At 39.7% G+C, this 18,297-nt stretch overlaps 1 protein-coding gene across 6 annotated transcripts in view; it reads left to right on the top strand.

Annotated features, from left to right (window-relative positions):
* The first annotated feature begins 2,051 nt into the window (after positions 1 to 2,051).
* Positions 2,052 to 18,297, top strand: part of SESTD1 (SEC14 and spectrin domain containing 1) — a 48,828-nt gene continuing 32,582 nt past the window's right edge. Inside the window, exons 1-6 of one of the 6 annotated variants that reach the window (XM_068196009.1) lie at positions 2,052 to 2,302; positions 5,342 to 5,404; positions 6,060 to 6,162; positions 7,500 to 7,698; positions 14,300 to 14,379; positions 17,685 to 17,793. In XM_068196009.1, coding sequence (XP_068052110.1) covers positions 14,325 to 14,379; positions 17,685 to 17,793 — 164 coding nt within the window. In that variant the 5' untranslated portion in view covers positions 2,052 to 2,302; positions 5,342 to 5,404; positions 6,060 to 6,162; positions 7,500 to 7,698; positions 14,300 to 14,324. Of the gene's footprint in view, positions 2,303 to 2,549; positions 2,612 to 5,341; positions 5,405 to 6,059; positions 6,163 to 7,499; positions 7,699 to 14,299; positions 14,380 to 17,684; positions 17,794 to 18,297 lie in introns of those variants that run through there. The other 5 variants (XM_068196004.1, XM_068196006.1, XM_068196005.1 and 2 more) reach the window with 5 other exon arrangements.

Here is an 18,297-nt window from a genome sequence, read left to right as displayed (position 1 = left end):
AAACCTGTTGCAATATCTTTATATTTAAACTAGCGTATCTCCAACCAAAGTACAAATTAGTTACTTTTGGGTAATTCTCTCTTATGGAAGGCACTGCAAGAATTCTGTCCCTCCTCTGCAGGAGAAGCCTTGTTCTGTCCTTGAGAAAAGACTCCAGCTGGGATCAGAAAAATGGAGAAATAGGGTCTATATCCTTTTGGCCTGAATTCCTTTCTCTCTCCCTCTTCATCTCTCTCTCCCACTCCTCTCCTCTCCCAAAAGTAACCATAAGAAAATTTATTAGGCTTAATGAGTTCATGTGTACTGAAAATTAGAGATCTGCAAGGCAAAGCAAAACCACCCAATTTATAATATAGGCTATGAGATAGGAATGGTACACAGAGTGTAATAACTGCACTGTGGAGGATCTTAGACATGTGAAATTAGAAAGAGAAATTCATAGCTGACAAACAGCTGCAGTTTTTCCTTTGTTGATTTTTGTCTTGCTCCTTTTAAAGATATATGTGCCAGTGAGTCCCACTGAGCTTTCATATGTGTTGGGCATCAGATCACATACCTAGTGTTCTGAATTACTATTTGTCCTTCAGTCAGAGCTTACAAAGATAGAGCCTGAGGGATCTCAAGTAAATATTGATGAATAGTGTAAGCTTCTATTATCTTAACTTTTGCCCACAAGTATGCAATAAGCATAAATGTAGAAGAGTGATCTAAAAGTTCTATCTGGCACATTCTTAAATCATTAGTGAACACATTTAAAATATTGCTAAAGTTTTCCTCTTTTAATAAAGTGAAAAATAATTTATTTGGTTCTGTACAGCAATTACTTTTGTTGGGAAGCTGATGAAGATAATTTATCTCTGTTTATATCTACAGGTTGTGAAGGAAGTAATTTTGCCCTTCCTCTGTCTTTGCTGCTGCTGTTTTAAGTATTCTTCCGGGAAAGAAAGGCCCAACAGAGAAGGTATGTTATCGAGGCTGACAGGCCTTGGCCGATAGTCCTCATCTGAAAATCTGAATGACAGTGTCTTTTGCTCGTGCCTGTCCAGTGGGTGGTGTTGCTGAGAGAGGGACAGCTTTCTGAATTAGCAGAGGCCAGGGATGAGCTCAGTACCACAGGCGTGCCCCAATGGTGATGGCTGCAGCAGGTGTTGACTGGACAGCAACCAGGAAAGGTGGTGAACAGAGGCAGTTCTGCAAACTCTTGTTTTGACAGAAGAAACTAAGCAGTTGCAGCCTCTGTGAGACAGTTTTCATACGCAGAATGAGATTCAGTAAATTATATTCAACTGCTCTGGAAAAACCAGGAACAAAATAAGAGTTTGCAGAAACCATTTTTTTAAAGAGCCATTAGGTCACCTAATGATGTATTCAGCTAGGAGATTTAAGAGACTTCAATCTGTCCTAGAGCGGTTAGGCTGAATGTAAGGCAAGTTCCCACCCAGCTTTCTTCACAGCCTTTCTTTCTGCATTTTTGCTTCTATTATTTTAATCTTGGCATGACAGAGTTTTAGGGTGTTTGTACAGGAGCTAAGATAGACAATGGGTTATTATCTGCCATCGGAGGTGAAACAAAATACACGTCAGTGCTGAACTGGACTAAATTATCCTTGTGGGTCCCTCCAACTTAGGGTATTCTGTGATATATTGAGGACATTCTGCGATACTGCGAGTGCTGAAACACTGGTGGCGAACGGCCCCGGGGGCAGCCGACACCTGCCTGAGGCACTCGCAGCGCTCACCTGGGAGCCGCTGGCCGCGCATTCAGCACGCACAGCGCGTCTCTCCAAAGAGAAGAGCCGAGCAGAGTACTGTTATCCTAAGGCAGCTGCCAGCGCTGCAAACTCCGCAGTCGGACATACTGCCGCTTGTCCCACGCTGGGCATTTATCAGGACCGTCCGTAGCGGCGGGGGCCCGGGCCGGGCGGGGCCGGGGCCTGCGGGCGCAGCGCTCGGCACGGCCGCATTGTCTCCCGGCGGGGCGGGGCGGCTCGGGGCGGCTCGGGGCGAGCGGCCGCGGCGGCTCCGCGAGGGGCGGGCGGGCGGTGCGGCGGCTCCGCGCCCGCGGGCGGGGGCGGCGCTGAGCGAGGGCAGCGGAGAGGGGGCGGGTCCGCCAGCGCCCGGCGCTCGCCGTCTCCTTGCCGACGGAGGAGGGGTCGGAGCCGCCCCCGTCCCCAGGGGCTGCCGCTGGGCTAGCGAGGCGGTGCGCGGCGACCGAGGTTAGCCGCCGCAGCCCGGCCGGAGCGGGCGAGTCCAGGCTCCGCCCCGCGTCCTCCCAGCCCGGTCACCCGCAGCGCCGCATCGGGTGAGTACCCGCGCTCCGGAGCGGCTCTGCCCTGGCCCCAGCCCCGCGGAGGGCGGCGCAGGCCCTGCGGCCTGGCCGCGCTTTGTTCGCGGGCGGCGCCGGCGCTGCTGGCGCCGCGGGGCGCTGCGCTCCGCTCCGCTCCGGCGTGCGGCGGCTCCGGCGCTCCCGGGGCGGCGGTGGCGGGGCCGTGCTGCAGAGCAGCCCCGGCTGCGAGCTCGCCCCGCTCGCTGCCCCGCGGTGCGTGCCGCTGCCCGCTCGCGTGCCGGGGCCACGGCGGGTCGGTGCGGCCCGGGGGAACCCGTGCAACAGGTTCGGGCATTGTTCGTGCGGCCGCGGTGGCGGCGGCGGGGCTTCCCAGGGGGGCTCCCGAGTGGCCGCCGCCGGCGGAGCTTTGGCCTTTGTGCGGGCGCGGGAGGGCGGCCGCCGCTCCCGGCGAGCGGCGCCGCGGGTGTCGGGGCAGGCCCGGCAGGGAAGGAGAGGGGTTCGGGCAAGGGGGCCCAGCCGGAGGCAGCCGGGGGCGGGTGTTGGCTCCCGGCGGGGATTTTGGCGGTGCGTGGCCGCCGGTCCGTCCGGTGGGCTGGGGACGAGTCACGGCCGTGTCACTGCCGCGGCGTCGGACGCTCCTGGGTTTCTGGAAGCGCTGCCTGGTCGGGAAGCTGATTCACTGCTGTAGACGTGGTTGCTCATAGCTGTGGTTACCCTTTCTTTGATTTTTGACAGGTCTATTGTCCAGCAGTTTTGTTTTTTCCCCCATAATTGTAGTGTCCCTTGCTACAGAGCTTTTTTGGCAGGCAATTGTACGAAGGCGATGCACGAAAGCAACTGTTTTTGTTAAAGAATTTAAACAAGTGTATGGAAGCAAGCGTGGAAACAACTAGGGGAGAGTGGTTCTGGGTTTTTTTTACTTTTTGTAAGTTTTATAATGAGCAAAATTGATGAGGTTTATGTGGATATATATTAATAGATGCTTTTGTCTGTTGCTCTCTCATCTCTCTGCATCCCAAAGGAAATATTGGTCCTCTCCATTTTTAGTATTGCAGTGTCTGCAGTGTCCTCACAATTGGATCATGCATTAAAATTCACTTGTGATGAGGAAGTACTGAGTTTTTCCCCCATTTCTCCCTTCCGTGACATTGCTTGCTAAGATTAAGTGTATAGTAAATAATGAATACTGTTACTACATTATAGAATTACGGGTAGTTATTAATTACTGTGCTAATAAGGGTTCTCCTGTATTTGAATATGAACATTTATAGTCCTAATGCCATTGTCTTTACCAAGCAGAAACTGAAGAGAGAAAAGGGGGCAGGTGGACTACAGAATAGAACTGAAGATTGCTTCGAGAGGCCTATGGCTTAATGTGTTGCTGGTCATGCCTTGCTTTTTCAGGAGAAAAGCAACGAGGCAGAGCACTGGAACAGGCTGCTCAGGGAGATTGTGGAGTTTTCCTTTCTGGAGACATCAAACCCCCTGCCTGGGCTGGATCACCACCAGCAGTTACACAGGAATGTGTCCAAATGGGGTTCCATTAGAACCATTCAAATAGATGAACTCCTGAGGTCCCTTCCAATCTTAATAATCCCGTGATTCTGTGAAAATCTTCCACCCAAACTAAGAGTAATTACAGTGTGGATTTTCTGATTTTGCACAATTCTTTGTCATTGATTGCTGCTTGAGGAGTGCTGTAAAATCATCTCAGCTGGCTGTTTTTCCTGGAGTAGTTTGCTAAAAGATGATATTTTGTTTGAAGTTTAATTGATCAGTAACATCAGCTTTCCTAGAAATACAATTTAAATACTAAAATTAGATGTATTTTTAAATTTTTAGGCTGTAATTCTAAATTGGCTATGGATTCAAATTTCTCAGTCAAGCTTATGTAAACAGCTTATGTTGACATTTTCTGTCAACAAAATAAAGGAGTCAGGTGAATTTCAGCTCAGTTTCAGTTGGTTGTTGCTTGAGAGTGGTAGTAGGAAGAGAAATGAGAGGAATTTCTGTAAGAACTTTAATACAATGCTACCTAACTGTCAAGAATCTTTAGGAATAGATTACGAAGAGGAATGCCTTTATTCCCTAGTTATGATGGGTGGGGAAATACAGAAAACCTTCAGTAGGCAGCTTCTGATAAAGTAGGCAGAGCCTACCGTGGAAATGATGTTGCAGGATTTCCAGTGTGTCTGTACTTAAGCTGTCTTAAGGACTTGCTGTTTGTATTTTTGTTCCCAGTCTACAGGTGTGTTTTCTTGCCTTCTCTCCCATCTTTTTGAGGCTGACTAGAAAACTTCCATTAATAGAAGAGTGTTTTTAATTTAAAATTTACTGTGAGCTAGATTACTGTAATAACTGATCTATCAGATTTACTGTAAAATCACTGAAGTGTGTTTGTCATCTTGACTTTGCCTTTTACACAGTATACACTAATTTGAACTTTTGGGGTTTTGCTGTTGGGTTTCATTTCATGGGTGGAATTTGATCAAGTTACAAGGTTTCATTCAAGTCTTACAACATTTTCTGAGGTTTCACGTTTTATGCTTATATGTTAATTCCATATCTTCTCATACAAAGAGGGACTATTTATATTTTCTTACTCAAGTTATACTTTGCCTCTTAAAATTTTATAGCAGTGAGTACCTTTGTAGGAATACCTTCTTCCTCTCCACAAAGAATTCTACTAGCGTTGTATTTTCAATTTAGCCTAAAACTTCGTGGAGGTTACCTCTGATTGAAAGCATACTACAGGGATTCTGGTTCTTGTTGCTTTCCCACTGCTTCCGGTGCTGCCTCAGGAGCATTGCCTGCTAACTATAAACAATGTTGATGTCTTCCATATGTTTTGGTAGAAAGTGCGGGATTCCTGCTGTCCCACTAAACTCAAATGCCTAGCTTACTAGTATTTGTGAATATAAAACAGAAATGTTGACTCCCCTATCATGTAGCTCCGTAAGAAACTCTTATTTTCAACCTCCAAGGAAATAAAGTTTTAGATTGAGTAGCAAAATCAAAAAATATGGTCAAATACTTTTTCATTTAAATTTACAGAACCCAGGATTTGGAGCCCAAACTTGTAACCCTAGCAGACAGTTTTGCATTCCAGTACTAATGGTAAGTAAGATAGGTCTCTTCCAAAAATAAATCTGTATAATTTTCATGCATTATATTTGCTTCTTATGAAGCTTTGAAAGTGATGGATATACTGCCTAGAACAACATTGCAGTTGGTTTTGTAGAAACTTACTTACGCTTTAACTCATGCCTTTAACTTACCTACTTTGTTTTCATTCTGTGACTTCTAACAAATCTTTAAAAGGCACTATAACATAAACAAAACTGATTTTAAATTATGTTGTTTGGCTGTGCAGCTCACAGTGCAGCTTGTGTTCCTGTGTCTCACGTAGTGGTAGTGTCTCACAAGGAGAGGAGTGGCTGCAGATGTGTAAGAGGGTGTTTAAGCATAAGACTGGAGATAAGTGAATTCTACTTTTAAGAGGATTCTATGGTAGTGGGTGAGAGTAAGGAAAGAAGTTTTAATAGCATTGAGGTAATTGTTGCTGCTCTGATGGTGTTGATAAGCTTATGCTGGAAGATGAATGAGAGACTTGGGAACCTTGATTGAGCAAGTAGAAAAATGTGTTGGCAAAGCTTTTTGCTTTTCAGACTAAATAAGAGATTTTTGAAGTGAGGATAATGTTACAGCAGATGCTAAACTCAACAAGGAAGCAAGTGTAAATCAATCTGGAGTGTTGTTTTCCTGTTTCCAGGTGAGAAGATGAACTGCTGCATTTTGGACAAGCTGACGTTTGGAATGCTGGGACATAAAGAACCCATTAAGAAGGAAATTACAATAGTTAAGAGGAGATGAAGGTATGACTTAGGGCTTTGCAGAAACAATAATTTCTGCAAATAGATGTAGTAGGTACATGAGAATTCAGAGCCAAGATCACTTCCTATGATGTTGGCAGAGTTGTATTTGAGATGAGTTCTTAGTGAGGTATCATGAAGGATAAGTGTTGACCAGACCAAGTAAGGCCGAAGCAAAAAATGTGTTCCAAGAATAAGATAAATGGGTTTGATGTTAGCTTGATGTTTTGGTCACTAAAGGATATCTATGGCTGGATTTGAGACCTCAGTGCAGGTTGTCTGTTTTCTTTCTGTTGGTGTTCTGTTTGCCAATTCTTTCATTTTGCATTCTCACTTATAATAGTATCATTGGAAAATGTATGAGTGTTGCATCTATGCAGGATATTCCAGGCAGCAGCTTAGAGAGCTTGATTTTATTTTCTCTGAAGCATGTGACCTTTTATGTATTGGTTTATTGATTTATTTCTTGGTAGTGGAAAGCTACATGTTTTATTTTGAGGGGGTAGGAGAGAGGGAGAGGTGTTGTGATTACTGCAGGTGGTTGCTGTGGCTGATTGAATTTGTGATTTGCAGTTGAAGTGTTCAGATTTTCAATCTGAGTACAAAAACTGAAGACATCCGTGAAAGTTAAGATTTATTTCTTCTGTACCCACTAATTTAAGGTCATCTTAGGTAATTATTTTTGCTTTGTAGAGCAGTGAATTAATGGATTTCTGAAATATGTGAATAAGGTATTTATTTACCAGATCTGGAATATTTCAGTCTCTTGTACTTTCATGTTTGATCAACATTAGCAAAATTTTCAAGTTATTTATTTCTTATTGAAGGGATTTTATTATTACCCTTATCATGGATACTTTCTAAATTGTGCAGCAAGGACACAACAGTAATTTTTTAAATTTTTTTTGGGGGGGGCAGATGAAATTGTTCAGGGTGTTTCAAGGTCTGCACAAAATCATACTCTTGAGCTGGTAATTTTTTGGTCAGGTAGCAAACCCAGAGTTTTAGGGATTTGTAAACAGTCTTTGTATTAGCCCCTTCTTCATTGTCATCTTCTTGTGGTCAGTTTCCTCCACTCCAAAAGAATGACTGGTTTTGTGTCTGCTGTACGAGATGGCTTTTGGTGTAGGGGAGCATTTCTTTTTGCTTCTACTCGGTGGAGTGTCACTTTGCTGAGCTGGGAATTGAATCCTGAGGCCCTGAGCCACATGCTCTTGTAACTAGTGCCAAATATGTGTATTGTTATGAAGTGGTAGATTGTTTTCTTATATAAGTGTTGCAAAAAGAACAAGAAGTTCTAATCTTGCACCCCAGAGGACAGTGTTTTTCATTTGTTCCAGACTGCCAGCAGTTGCACTCATCAGTACAGCTGTTTGTCTTTTGACTTCGTCTTTTGACTTGGCTGTCCATGGTCTGGATTGTCCAGTTTCATTCCACCCACTGTCCTAATTCATATTATAGAGTACTGAAGGCATAGGAGCTTTCTGATCTTTCATCACAAGCTGGTTTTGGACAGTTCCTTAAAGAGCTGGTGACAAGGTACTTATTTTTCCAAGCACTTGTGACTTGTATATTGGTTTGGTTTTGTTTGTTGGGGGTTTTTGTGTCTGTTTTTGTTTTTTAAGAAGAGAGAGCTAGGAGAGGACTATGAAATTTTATTTTACTCTCTGTAGGTTATTTTTCTTCCCCCTAACCTCATGAAGTATTTCTATGATAGAAGTTGCAATCCATGTGATTCTGTACTATTCCCATGAGACTTCTGACTAAGGAAAATTGTAAGACCTAAAAATTAGAATTTTCTTTTAATGAGTTTTAGCACAGTGTGATGAGGAAGAGAAAATGTCTTGGCTATGCTTTGAGCATAGCACTTCAATTGACATATTGCTATGTAGAAAGTGGTGGAAGAAACAGCCTCTCAACTTGCATTATCTTCTGTGTTCTGTGGTTACTTGATAGTGTCAAGAGAGATGGGACTATACCAGATGGTTGCAACTTCTGCTGGTTTGGTTGCTTGTTGTAAGGGAAGGAGGGTATGAGGTAGATTGGTCTTCTGATGCTGGTGGGCAAAGCTGTAAGGTTCTGCAGGAACCTCATTGCCTTCTGCAACCTCTCATTGTATGTGAGAGAATGGCAAATGTGGCAGGAATGTTGCACAAAAGGGAATATGGAGATGCATCCAAAACCTGTGGCTTATCTTCTCTACTATTCTAGATTAAAGAGGCCTGAAAACTGCTGTAACTTAGCATAGACGGTGTTGTGGTTGGACTGAGGCTGGACAGGGTAGAAAACTCTAGCTAGCTGTCACCTTTGATGTCTCGTGTTGCAGCATCGTTATGAATGTCTGCATGTGTTCCTTTGGGTTGGGCAAGTTCACTCTCTGAACATGGCCAGTGAGTCCAAGGAGTGCTGTTCTTTGAGAGCGTGCTCATTGCTGCACAGGACCCTGTGGCTGGCCCTGTTCTCTGGACTGACGGAGGTGTTGGTATTGTCTCACAGCTGCACATGCAGGTGTTATTGTGCATCCTGAGTTTCATTGTTTCTGTGCTTGGTACTCTTCCTTTTTTCCCCCTCTGGCACTTGCTTGAAGTCTGAGGAAAAGCTCTGCTTTTGTGTGAAATGAATAGCTGACTGTGATCAAAGTTAGAACTCAGACACACAATGAGTTTTTCTTCTCAGATGGCATAACCTCTTGCTCACCTGTTCTCCATTTGCTGGTTTGCTATTCATTGTATTGCTCATCACTTCCTTTTGTTGCTTGTCTTTTTATTTCACTTTTCACAGAATGCTGAGGGATTGAAAAGGGTGGGAAATGAATATGGAAGATGGGTTAAATATAGGAAGTAGTTAACAGACAGTTCTTACGAATTCTATTATTAACTTTAGTTAGAAGACAAGTTAAGATTTGAACCTTCAGGTGAAAATGGAGTGGAATTGGAATTTTTCCAAGCTTAAATTTGTTGTGGCTGTGACAATGTGCTTTTGGGTCATGGTCAAGCATGCTGTTTACCTCAGCTTTAACCCAAGTCAGAGCACATTTTCAGTGTGTTCTTTGAGCTGCCATGGCAAGTTGCTGAGTTAGGGTACTAACAGTGCATGTGTAATGGAAATGGCATTGAGTGGTTGCATCTTCCTTTAGAGTTAAAGCAGCTCACATACTTGTGAAATTAGTCTGTGTTTTTTATTTGCTGACTTCTTTAGTGTGAATTAGCAGGTTAAAGAAGATTAAAGAAGGTTAAAGAAAAAAAAAAAGGATTTTTTTTTGTGTACAACTTCAGACATAGTATAAAACTTCTGTGGGTTTTTCTGGATAGTTTTTACTGATAGTAAAAAAATTTAAAATATGGAAGTGGTTGAAAAAGCAAAAAGCTTGATATTCGTTAAATATCTGAAGTTACCTTTTCTCCTGAGGGCTCTAATGTTAAATATTTATTAGTGCTGCTCATAATATCTTCAAGAATAAAAACCAAACACTGTATTTGCATATGTGAGCTGATGTTCCTCCATCAGATTTTATTGTTATTTTGAAACTGTCCAGCTGAGTAGCTGAGTTCCAGGTGCTTTTTAATTGAAGACAGCATTAACTAATAAATATTTACAGCCTTTTTCTATTTTTGGGGCAGGTTTATGCTTCTCAAATTACCCTGGAGACACCTTCATTTGTGTTCTCTCTTTGTACAAAACTTTGCTGTGGGAGAGATGACATCCTTTAATGTAGCTTTAAAGGAAGTTGAAATAATAATCTGCATAGATAATTGTGACACACAGCTTTCTCCCTCTCTTTTACATGTGGATATTATTTCTGTGTGGAACAGATGAACTAGTTTTAAGCTGATTCAGGGAAAAAGAGGGTAATGCTTTGTGGGTTGAAGTTAGCATCTGAAAAAGCCTGCATGCTGGCTTCAGAGAATGAAGATGTTCATTTTGAAGGTCTGCAATTCAAAAGTTGATCTAAAAAGAAAAAAAAGTTTTCATTCTACATGATTTGAGGCTTTTTTCCCTTTGGTACTTCAGAATGTCTATTGTTATTTGTGCTATTGTTTGGACTTGCAAGCTGCTACAGTTTTGAACCTAGCTTCCCATCTGCTCCTTGGTTATTTATAGGCAGATTTGTGGAGCTCCTTCTAATCCCTCAAGTCTTCAAAAACATTAATGAATTAAACATCACAATACTCTTGTAAAAAGAGAATTAAATGGAGAAACTGAATGGTGACTAAAAGAGGATAAATGACTTGCTGAAAGCCATATGTATATTTCATAGCAGAACAGAGAACAGAAACCAGATTCTTTTTTTCTTACTTGTAGTCCTGTGCTTAACAGACCAGGTATATGCTAAAGGAATGAAGATAGAACTTGTTCTTTCAGTCTTGGAACAGATGCTCATGTGCAGACTAAGCCATTTCAGGACCTTGCCCCATGTATTGAGTATTAAAGGTTTCAGGTCTAACAGACATGAATAAACATGTTAATATTAATTCTCATTAAGCCTGAATTTGTTTTGATTGTTAATGTTTTGCAGCAGTGGTTTCTACTGGGTTGCTTAGAAAGAAAACACCTGTTACTTGCAGGAGAGCTTCTCTCTGACATCTTACTTCTAGTTAGTTGTCCAGTCAACCTGTCTGTCTTCCCCTGTCCTTAATAGACTTTTATAATGGCTTTAAACAGTGTCTGGACATTGGTTCTTGTTTAATTTTTTTTAATTCAGTGGGAGTGAAGATGGATGGCACAGAACACAGGCAAAACTTGGCGTTCATCACAAATTTTGCACTTCGGTGAATTTCACATAGTATTTATTGTGTGTGAGTTTTTTTGGTTTTTTGGCTGGGTTTTTTTTTTTTTTGGTTGGGTTTTTTTTTTGTATATTTATTGGGGAGCATTATTTGTTTTTGTTTGGTTTTTATTGTTGGAAGAACTTCCAAAATTTTAGATGTGTGGAGTAAAACATTGTAATTTGCAGTTGTTCTGGAGTCTAGAAATGATGGAGGATGCAGCCTACTAAATTGTGATTTGATTTCACATTGGAGTGCAGCCTCAAATATTGTTTTGCAATTTTTACCTGTTTTGTAATTTTTTTGAACTATTTGTGTACTATTTCCCATTCTCTCCTTAATGTATGCATGTTTCATGTTTGTATGTAAGAGAATTTTCTCCACAAATAGTATTAATTTCTGCTTGTCAAGGGGATTGGAAGAATTTTCTGTTTCACTGGAATGCCTTTCAAGTATTTGGGTTTTAAATAGAAATATTATGTGAATTTAGTGTTGCCACCTTCTTGTGTGGCAATGGAGATTCTTTTGAAGATTTCCACAAGAAGGTGGCAACACTAAATTCACATAATATTTTTTCTTTGTTGGAGACTGACATTGCTATATAGATTTAATAACCTGGAAGCCTATGTCATTCCAAACAAGTTCAGTGAGGTTCTTCAAAGCGTATTCAATGTGTCCAGGAAACACGTTCAATGAAAAAACTACAAGTTCTACAGTTTGCTATATGGTGTTTTATGGTATTATGGCAAAGTAGATTCTAGGTGGGCACACAGCACTCTAGATTATTTCTGAAATTCAGCAAACAAATGTAACCTCTTTATTTGTTTAATATCTGTAACATTTCAGCATATAAAAGTTAGGTCTTTTGATTTGGAAGTGATAAAATGCAGCTTCCTGAAGTATTTCAGTTTCCTCTCATGAAATCTGTTCTCTTCAGTGCTTTTGTTTTTCTTCAGTAGCTTTTCTGTGTTTAATGAAACCAAATGGGTTTTTTATTGATGAATAGACACTGAATCTGTTTCCTTCAGTTAAATAGTGGTAAAATATTGAGCAACAAGTCACTCTTTCCTCATGCTAAATTGAGAGCTTGATGGAAAATTTTAATTTTGTCTTTTTCCAACAAATTGAAGACTTTGCATATATTTTGTATGTCTAAATACATTGCAAAGGCACAAAGCACTGTACCTTTTCAAAACACCTTTAGTAGCTCCTGTTGGCAAGTAGATGCCAGCTTTCTTGAAATGGTTTCACTTTCCAATATTAAAAAAAGACATTTTGTTTAATTTATCCTGAGACTCTTTGGATGTCAAAAATAGAGAAGGATGCTAAGCCTGTTTTTTAAACTGAAGATTTTCTTTTTTTCTGGTATGTTCTGATAACCTGCTCTGATGAGAGTTTGCTTCTAGATGAAATTATCAAAGCTCTCACAGAGGAGAGGTAATTGTACGCTTCAGGAGTTTATGGAACAAAGGCTAGGTGTTTGGAATTACCAGCAGTTGTTCTAACTGGTCTGACTCACCTCCCTCCACTCTGAACAGAATGCTTCTTTTGGTTCCAGGAAATACTGAATAAAAGAACTATTTTGATCCATGGACAGTGCCACCACTGTGGCAGAAAGCCAAGCGATGCTTTCATATTAAATAAATAGATCTTTTCAGAGCAGCAGAAAAACATGTTCCCTAGAGTCAGTAAGCTGATGCAGACTTTTGTTCCTGTGTGAAACTATGAAGATAATGAAGTGTGTGTAGGTTTGAACTTCCTTCATTGATTTTAATAAAGAGGCATTTGTAGTAGTTTGGAAATGTAACTTATGGAGGAGGGGGAAGAAATCATTCAGGTATGTGTTCCACATCTTGAAAAAAGGAAAATAAAAAGTTCCCAAGTTAAAAAGCTTACACAGAGTGGTTTGAGAGACAAAAATGACTGCTTGCATAATTCTTGAATTTTGTGTTTTATGCAACAAATAACTACAAATCTTTGTCGAAAGCATACAGGAAGTTTTAATAGGATGCTTTTTTGAGTAATTGTTCAAAGTGCAGGCTGTCATGGGACTCAGTTCCCTGAGAGAACTAAAAGTTGTTTGTTTCCTTCTTTAATATATGAAGTGTGAATTCTATGTAATTGGCAAAAATTGCACTTCAGTGTGGAGATTTTGGGATAGGAGGTGGGAATGAACATTGTGACACACTACACATTGGAACATGTTTTTCCTTTTTCTTTTCATGATAATATGTTTTTATAATAATATGTTTAATATATTTTATGTTTTTTCTTTTTATAATAACATGATAGTTCTTTTTTTGTTTTGTTATAAAGCTCATTGTTTTAACATGAAAACTAATAACTATTTTACCTCAGACTATTTGGATTTCTCAGGATTTTTTGGGTTTTCTTTTTTTTTTTTTTCCCTAAATCATTTATAGTTTTTATTCAGTTAACTTCCTTTGTGCCAGGAAAAAAAGTTCTCTTTGTGTGCATTCTGAAGTATCCAGAGGGAGAATTCCAGGTTGCAGTCCAAAGCCCTGGGCCTGGAATGAAAAACCAAAAAAAATTCATTTTGGTCTGTTTTTATTTTGACTGATACTGGCATATATCTTGAATAGAGTATTTCTGAGCAGAATTAGGTTTTTTAATTATATGGATAGATCTGTGGAAGTAGGACCTCAGAAAGTTACAAGCAGATACAGTTCCTACTTTGTGTTGGCAGGAAGAGGAGGTTGCAGTTCAGGCATCCTGTGGATTTGTCAGTGAAGCAAAAAAGCTTCATCATGGTGAATTGCAGTTCACAGTGCAATAAAAAATGCATGAGGGTAAGCAGGCAAAAGCAGAAGGAGCATTTCCAGGTATAGATTCTAGGTAGGATGTAGTTATTCAGACTGTTGGATATTGGATGTTTTTATTCAACTGAAGCCCTGCTAATGGCAGGGTAATGGCAGTGTCCTGACAGAAATGTAGCATAACATATTTAGATAATTATTATATTCTTGGTAATACCAGACAGACTGTGCAAAAGCACAATCTTATTTGCACTCATTTTACATCTGAATGAGTAAACAGATGACCTACCTGAAAATTAATTGTAGCTTATTAGGGTTGGGAAATGGGATTTTATATAAATTATCATGCTGTCCTTGATTGAGATTCTGCTTTGGTTTTTGTGGTAGGACTGTTTGTTCCCCACAATGAGGGAAAAGAAATCTTTAATTAAAGATTTGTATTAATAATGCCTATAATGATTTTTTCTAAGTTTTTACAGTATTTTAGATCTTGGTTACAGTGTTCTGTTCTTCCTTCAGAAGAATACAAAAGTGTAACACTGCAAAACACTGTAACTGATTTCCCATGCCTGACAACTTCAACTTTTTGTGTTTCAGAGCTGCAAAAAGTATCTGAAGTAGAATGGAAGCGTCAGTAATATTACCCATTCTGAAGAAAAAGTTGGCATTTCTTTCAGGTACAGTTTCAGTTTTCCTCAACTGATTCCACCCTGCATAATTTGGATGGGATATTTAAGTTGGTTATTTGTATTTTCTGGATGTATTTAACAAAAATGTGTTGTTGGTTAGTGCTTCGTCATATTCCAAAAGAATCTCTGGAACCCTTTATCTGGTAGCCAAGCTGTTGGTGTTGGTGTTTAGGACTTGGGTTTGCTGTATCCTCTAGCTCAACCTGCAGATTTTTAAAACGTTTCAGTCTGTAAATAAGAGACTGATGATTTAATAGACATCCAAAAATGATCCTTGCTGGTTTGGCTTTTTAGTTTTTTTTGGTTTTAGAAAAACAGAGTGAATATTTTCAGGATTTTCTGTAGAAAATTTTTCTTTCCTTTTCACCTGTCTTTTCTCTAGCCTAGAAAACACATGGGATTGCCATGCATTGCAACAGTTTGATTATTGCCAATTAGTTAATTCAGGGAAAGCTGTAATTATCACTGTATTTATTAAAACTTCCTGAATCTTATGTTGAAGGTAACTTTTTCTTCTCCCTCTGCCAGAAAGAAGGAAAAAAAAAAAAAAAAAGGAAATGCTTCAAATGGTGAATGGCAATCCCTTGCTGATTTCACTGCTGTTGTAGGTAGCTGTGTTAGTTCTTGGTGTTTGATTGTCTGATCTAGTAGTGTAGGTAGGTAACTTGCAGAACACTTGTCAACTTCAAAAACTGACAAGTATTGCCATAAATATTCTTCTAGTTTAGTTTATTTTTGTTTATAGCCAGTCTAGTTTAGCCTGCTCCAATCACCTGAGAAGTGAAACCTGCTCTTTTTTTTAATGGAATTTATTTTGCTTTGAATTCACCTACTGTCCCCAGCAATTGCAAATCTAACAATTCCTTTTTAAAAACAGTCAAACCCCTAAAACTCAACTCACGTTAAATCCGGGCACAGTTCTTCCACAGTAACAGCAGATGTGCAGTGAGTTGGTTGTTCAGCATTATATTGCAAGGGGATATTCTCATTAACTAGAGTGCATTTTCAAATTGCTATTATAGCTGCCTGATCCATTTCGAAATACAGATGTTCTTAGTGGAAAGTAATTTACTGAGTGGCATTTTAAATGCTAGGAACCATTTTGGACCTATGTATTTCTAAGTAGGTTTGATCATTTTGGAATTGATTAGTATTAATGGATGCTTTAATTTAATGAGTGGTAAAGCTTGATGCAGCAGGATTTTTTAGCCTTCTTCAGTGTAAGTAACTTGACAGACAAAAACAGTTCATCATGTCTCTTTACATCAGTTTTACTCTATATAGTTTCATACTAGTTTCATTAATGATTAGAAACATGTACTCAGAAAAAGAGTATTTTAGGAAAGTCCTGCAGTGTTTATGTGCTGAAGTCTGTTGTCATTTTTGAGTTAAATCGGTACAAATAATGTTGATCCTGCCTTTTTCTGGAAGCAAAACAGTGGTTTCTAATGGAAGTCCATGGCTGGAGTAGTTTTCATGCTGATAAGTCATTACACATAGCACAGAAGAAAAGGCAAGCTCCTAAATCAACAAAAAGCCATGAACAACCACTTTGGTGCAAAATGAACTAAAAAATTTCTCCTTTTTTTTTTTTTTTTCCTTCCTTTTGTGATGCTCTCAGTTGCTTCCTTAGCAGTGTTTACAAGCTGGGGGAAAAACCTGTCAGTTGTTACACAAGAAGTCTTGTCATAAAATAATAATTTAGGTAATTATTTCTTTTTGTGAAATGTCAAGGGATTATATTTCTGGCATTTGGGTTTTGCGTTGTTTAGTCAGTTCAGCAAATGCTGTTTAAATCCAAGCATTTTCCCTTTTTCTCTGCTTCCTCACTCCGATTTTCAGGCTTTTTGCCATTCAGAAACAGAAGGGTAGACAGTCTGTAAGTAACTGTTGCTGTAGATTGTTTCTGCTGGAAGCATCTGTCCATTTGTCCTTTCTCATACAGCACCACTCTTCAGTTCTTCAGTTTAGAAATACAGTTATTAAAAAGTGTGTTGCTATTTTCCAGCAACAATTTTCTCACAAAGGAGAGGAAGGGAAGGGAGCACAACTACTGCAGTGGACCACTGGAAGTAGTAGGTCCTTTACAAAAATGTGGAAAATATCTGTGTATCAGTGGATCTTTAAAACTCCAAATTTAGAGTGTTTGCACAGCTTTGGAAACAAGGAAAAAAGGCCTGTTGCAATTAAGAGTCTAACATATGTTGTGTAAATAGTGTTTGTTCATTATCTTGCATGCACCTGATGGATGGGGAGAATTCGTATCAAATTATGTCGACATATGTGTATGAGTCTGCAAGCATTGCTGTGCTTGTGCCTTTTCTTGTTTCTGCACGGCTGTTACAATTCTGTAAAAAGTTGTTCTTACTGATTAGATGGAACTTCAGTTCTACTGAAGAACTTTATGAAGCAAGAGCATAATTTAATTGCTTTAACCATGTGAAAAACAGTTTGAGAATAAAGATGTTCTTTCTCAGATTGCGGGAATTCACTTTGCTTGATTTTTACCCAAATAAACCTGTGATTACAGATGTCTTTGTGTAGTTTTTTTCTAAAATATAGCGGAGATTGTTTAGTAATTGACATGTGCTTAAGTATGTTGTCGTTGTGGGTTTTTTCCTTAATAACATAGATAATATATCAAAATTTACTGTTTCTAATATTGTTTGTATAAGTTTTACCAGAAAGGTTTGAAAATGCAGATGAAGATTAAGGCAAGCATTTGGAAATACATCTCTTAATTGTAAGGTGACTGTTAGCTGTTTGTAAGTAGGTCTTGAAATTGCTCTGTGTTTGAAGTAAGTGCCAGTTTAGAGAACGTGTCATGGGCAGCCTGTGTGGTGCAAGATCCTCCTGTAGTAGTCAGTTGGACTAGGAAAGTCCTCTTTTTCTAGGAACTCCAGGCACATGTTCAGCTTGGGAGTGGACTAGGTTTCTGATAGGCTGGTAGCATAGAAGGTCTAGGAGATGCTTTTTTATAATATAATGTAAAAATGCAAAAAAAAAAAAAAAGCTTCTGGAACACTTGATTTGTGTTGTTTATATTGAAAGTATTAGATGAAAAATTGTGACAGCTGTGGATGTGGGCTGTGCTCTGATGCCCTGGCGATGTTTTAAATGTCCATGTGGTGAATGAATCTTCACAACTGAGAGGTGAAATACCAGTTGAGGTTTTCACAGCAACTTTAATGATCCCTTTTGTGATGAAGTTTGAGACTACTTAACTGCAAAGTATTTCTTCTCCTTAAACCTGATCACATTAACTTTGTAATTACTTTTTCTTTCTGAAACAGGAGGGAAGGACAGAAGAAGTGGCCTCATTCTGACGATTCCATTATGCCTTGAACAGACGAGCATGGATGAGCTGAGTGTCACACTAGACTATCTTCTAAGTATACCGAGGTGATTTGGAAGGCATTTTGTTCAGAGCTGGGGTTTTTTTTTCCATTTGTAGAAGGGATCTTTCTGTTGTTTTTAATTTTATTTGCTCCTCTTTAACATATTAATTTTTCGTAGATGTTTGTTTAGAATGTGGTACTGTCTCACTGAGCTAGAAACACACTTCCCAATAAGCTAAGGAATATGTACTAAGGCTTGTCTTTGTCCTTTTTGTCCTTATGTTCTCCTTTCTTGGGACAGCTTTTTTCATAATTTCTTTTTAATGACAAGGCACTTAAATTGCTAAGTCAATTAATGAGCCATTCCAATCAAGCATTGCCCTTTCTGTGCTACATGGCTAAACTTTGTAGCTTGTAGGGCTTCAGTTTAAAAGTGCACTAAGTTAAAAATGTAGTCTTACTACAGTGAGCAGCTCATGGTACTGCTTAAATGTGCTGCCTAACAACTTGAGTATGCTGTCATTCGTAGCTTGTTGTAAAATCATTGTTCAAGTTCTGTGCATGTGCC

This window comes from Anomalospiza imberbis, chromosome 7 (assembly GCF_031753505.1).
Source record: "Anomalospiza imberbis isolate Cuckoo-Finch-1a 21T00152 chromosome 7, ASM3175350v1, whole genome shotgun sequence".
NCBI lineage: Eukaryota > Metazoa > Chordata > Aves > Passeriformes > Viduidae > Anomalospiza > Anomalospiza imberbis.
Note: the sequence above shows the minus strand (reverse complement) of the source record. Positions and strands in the feature narration are given on the sequence as shown.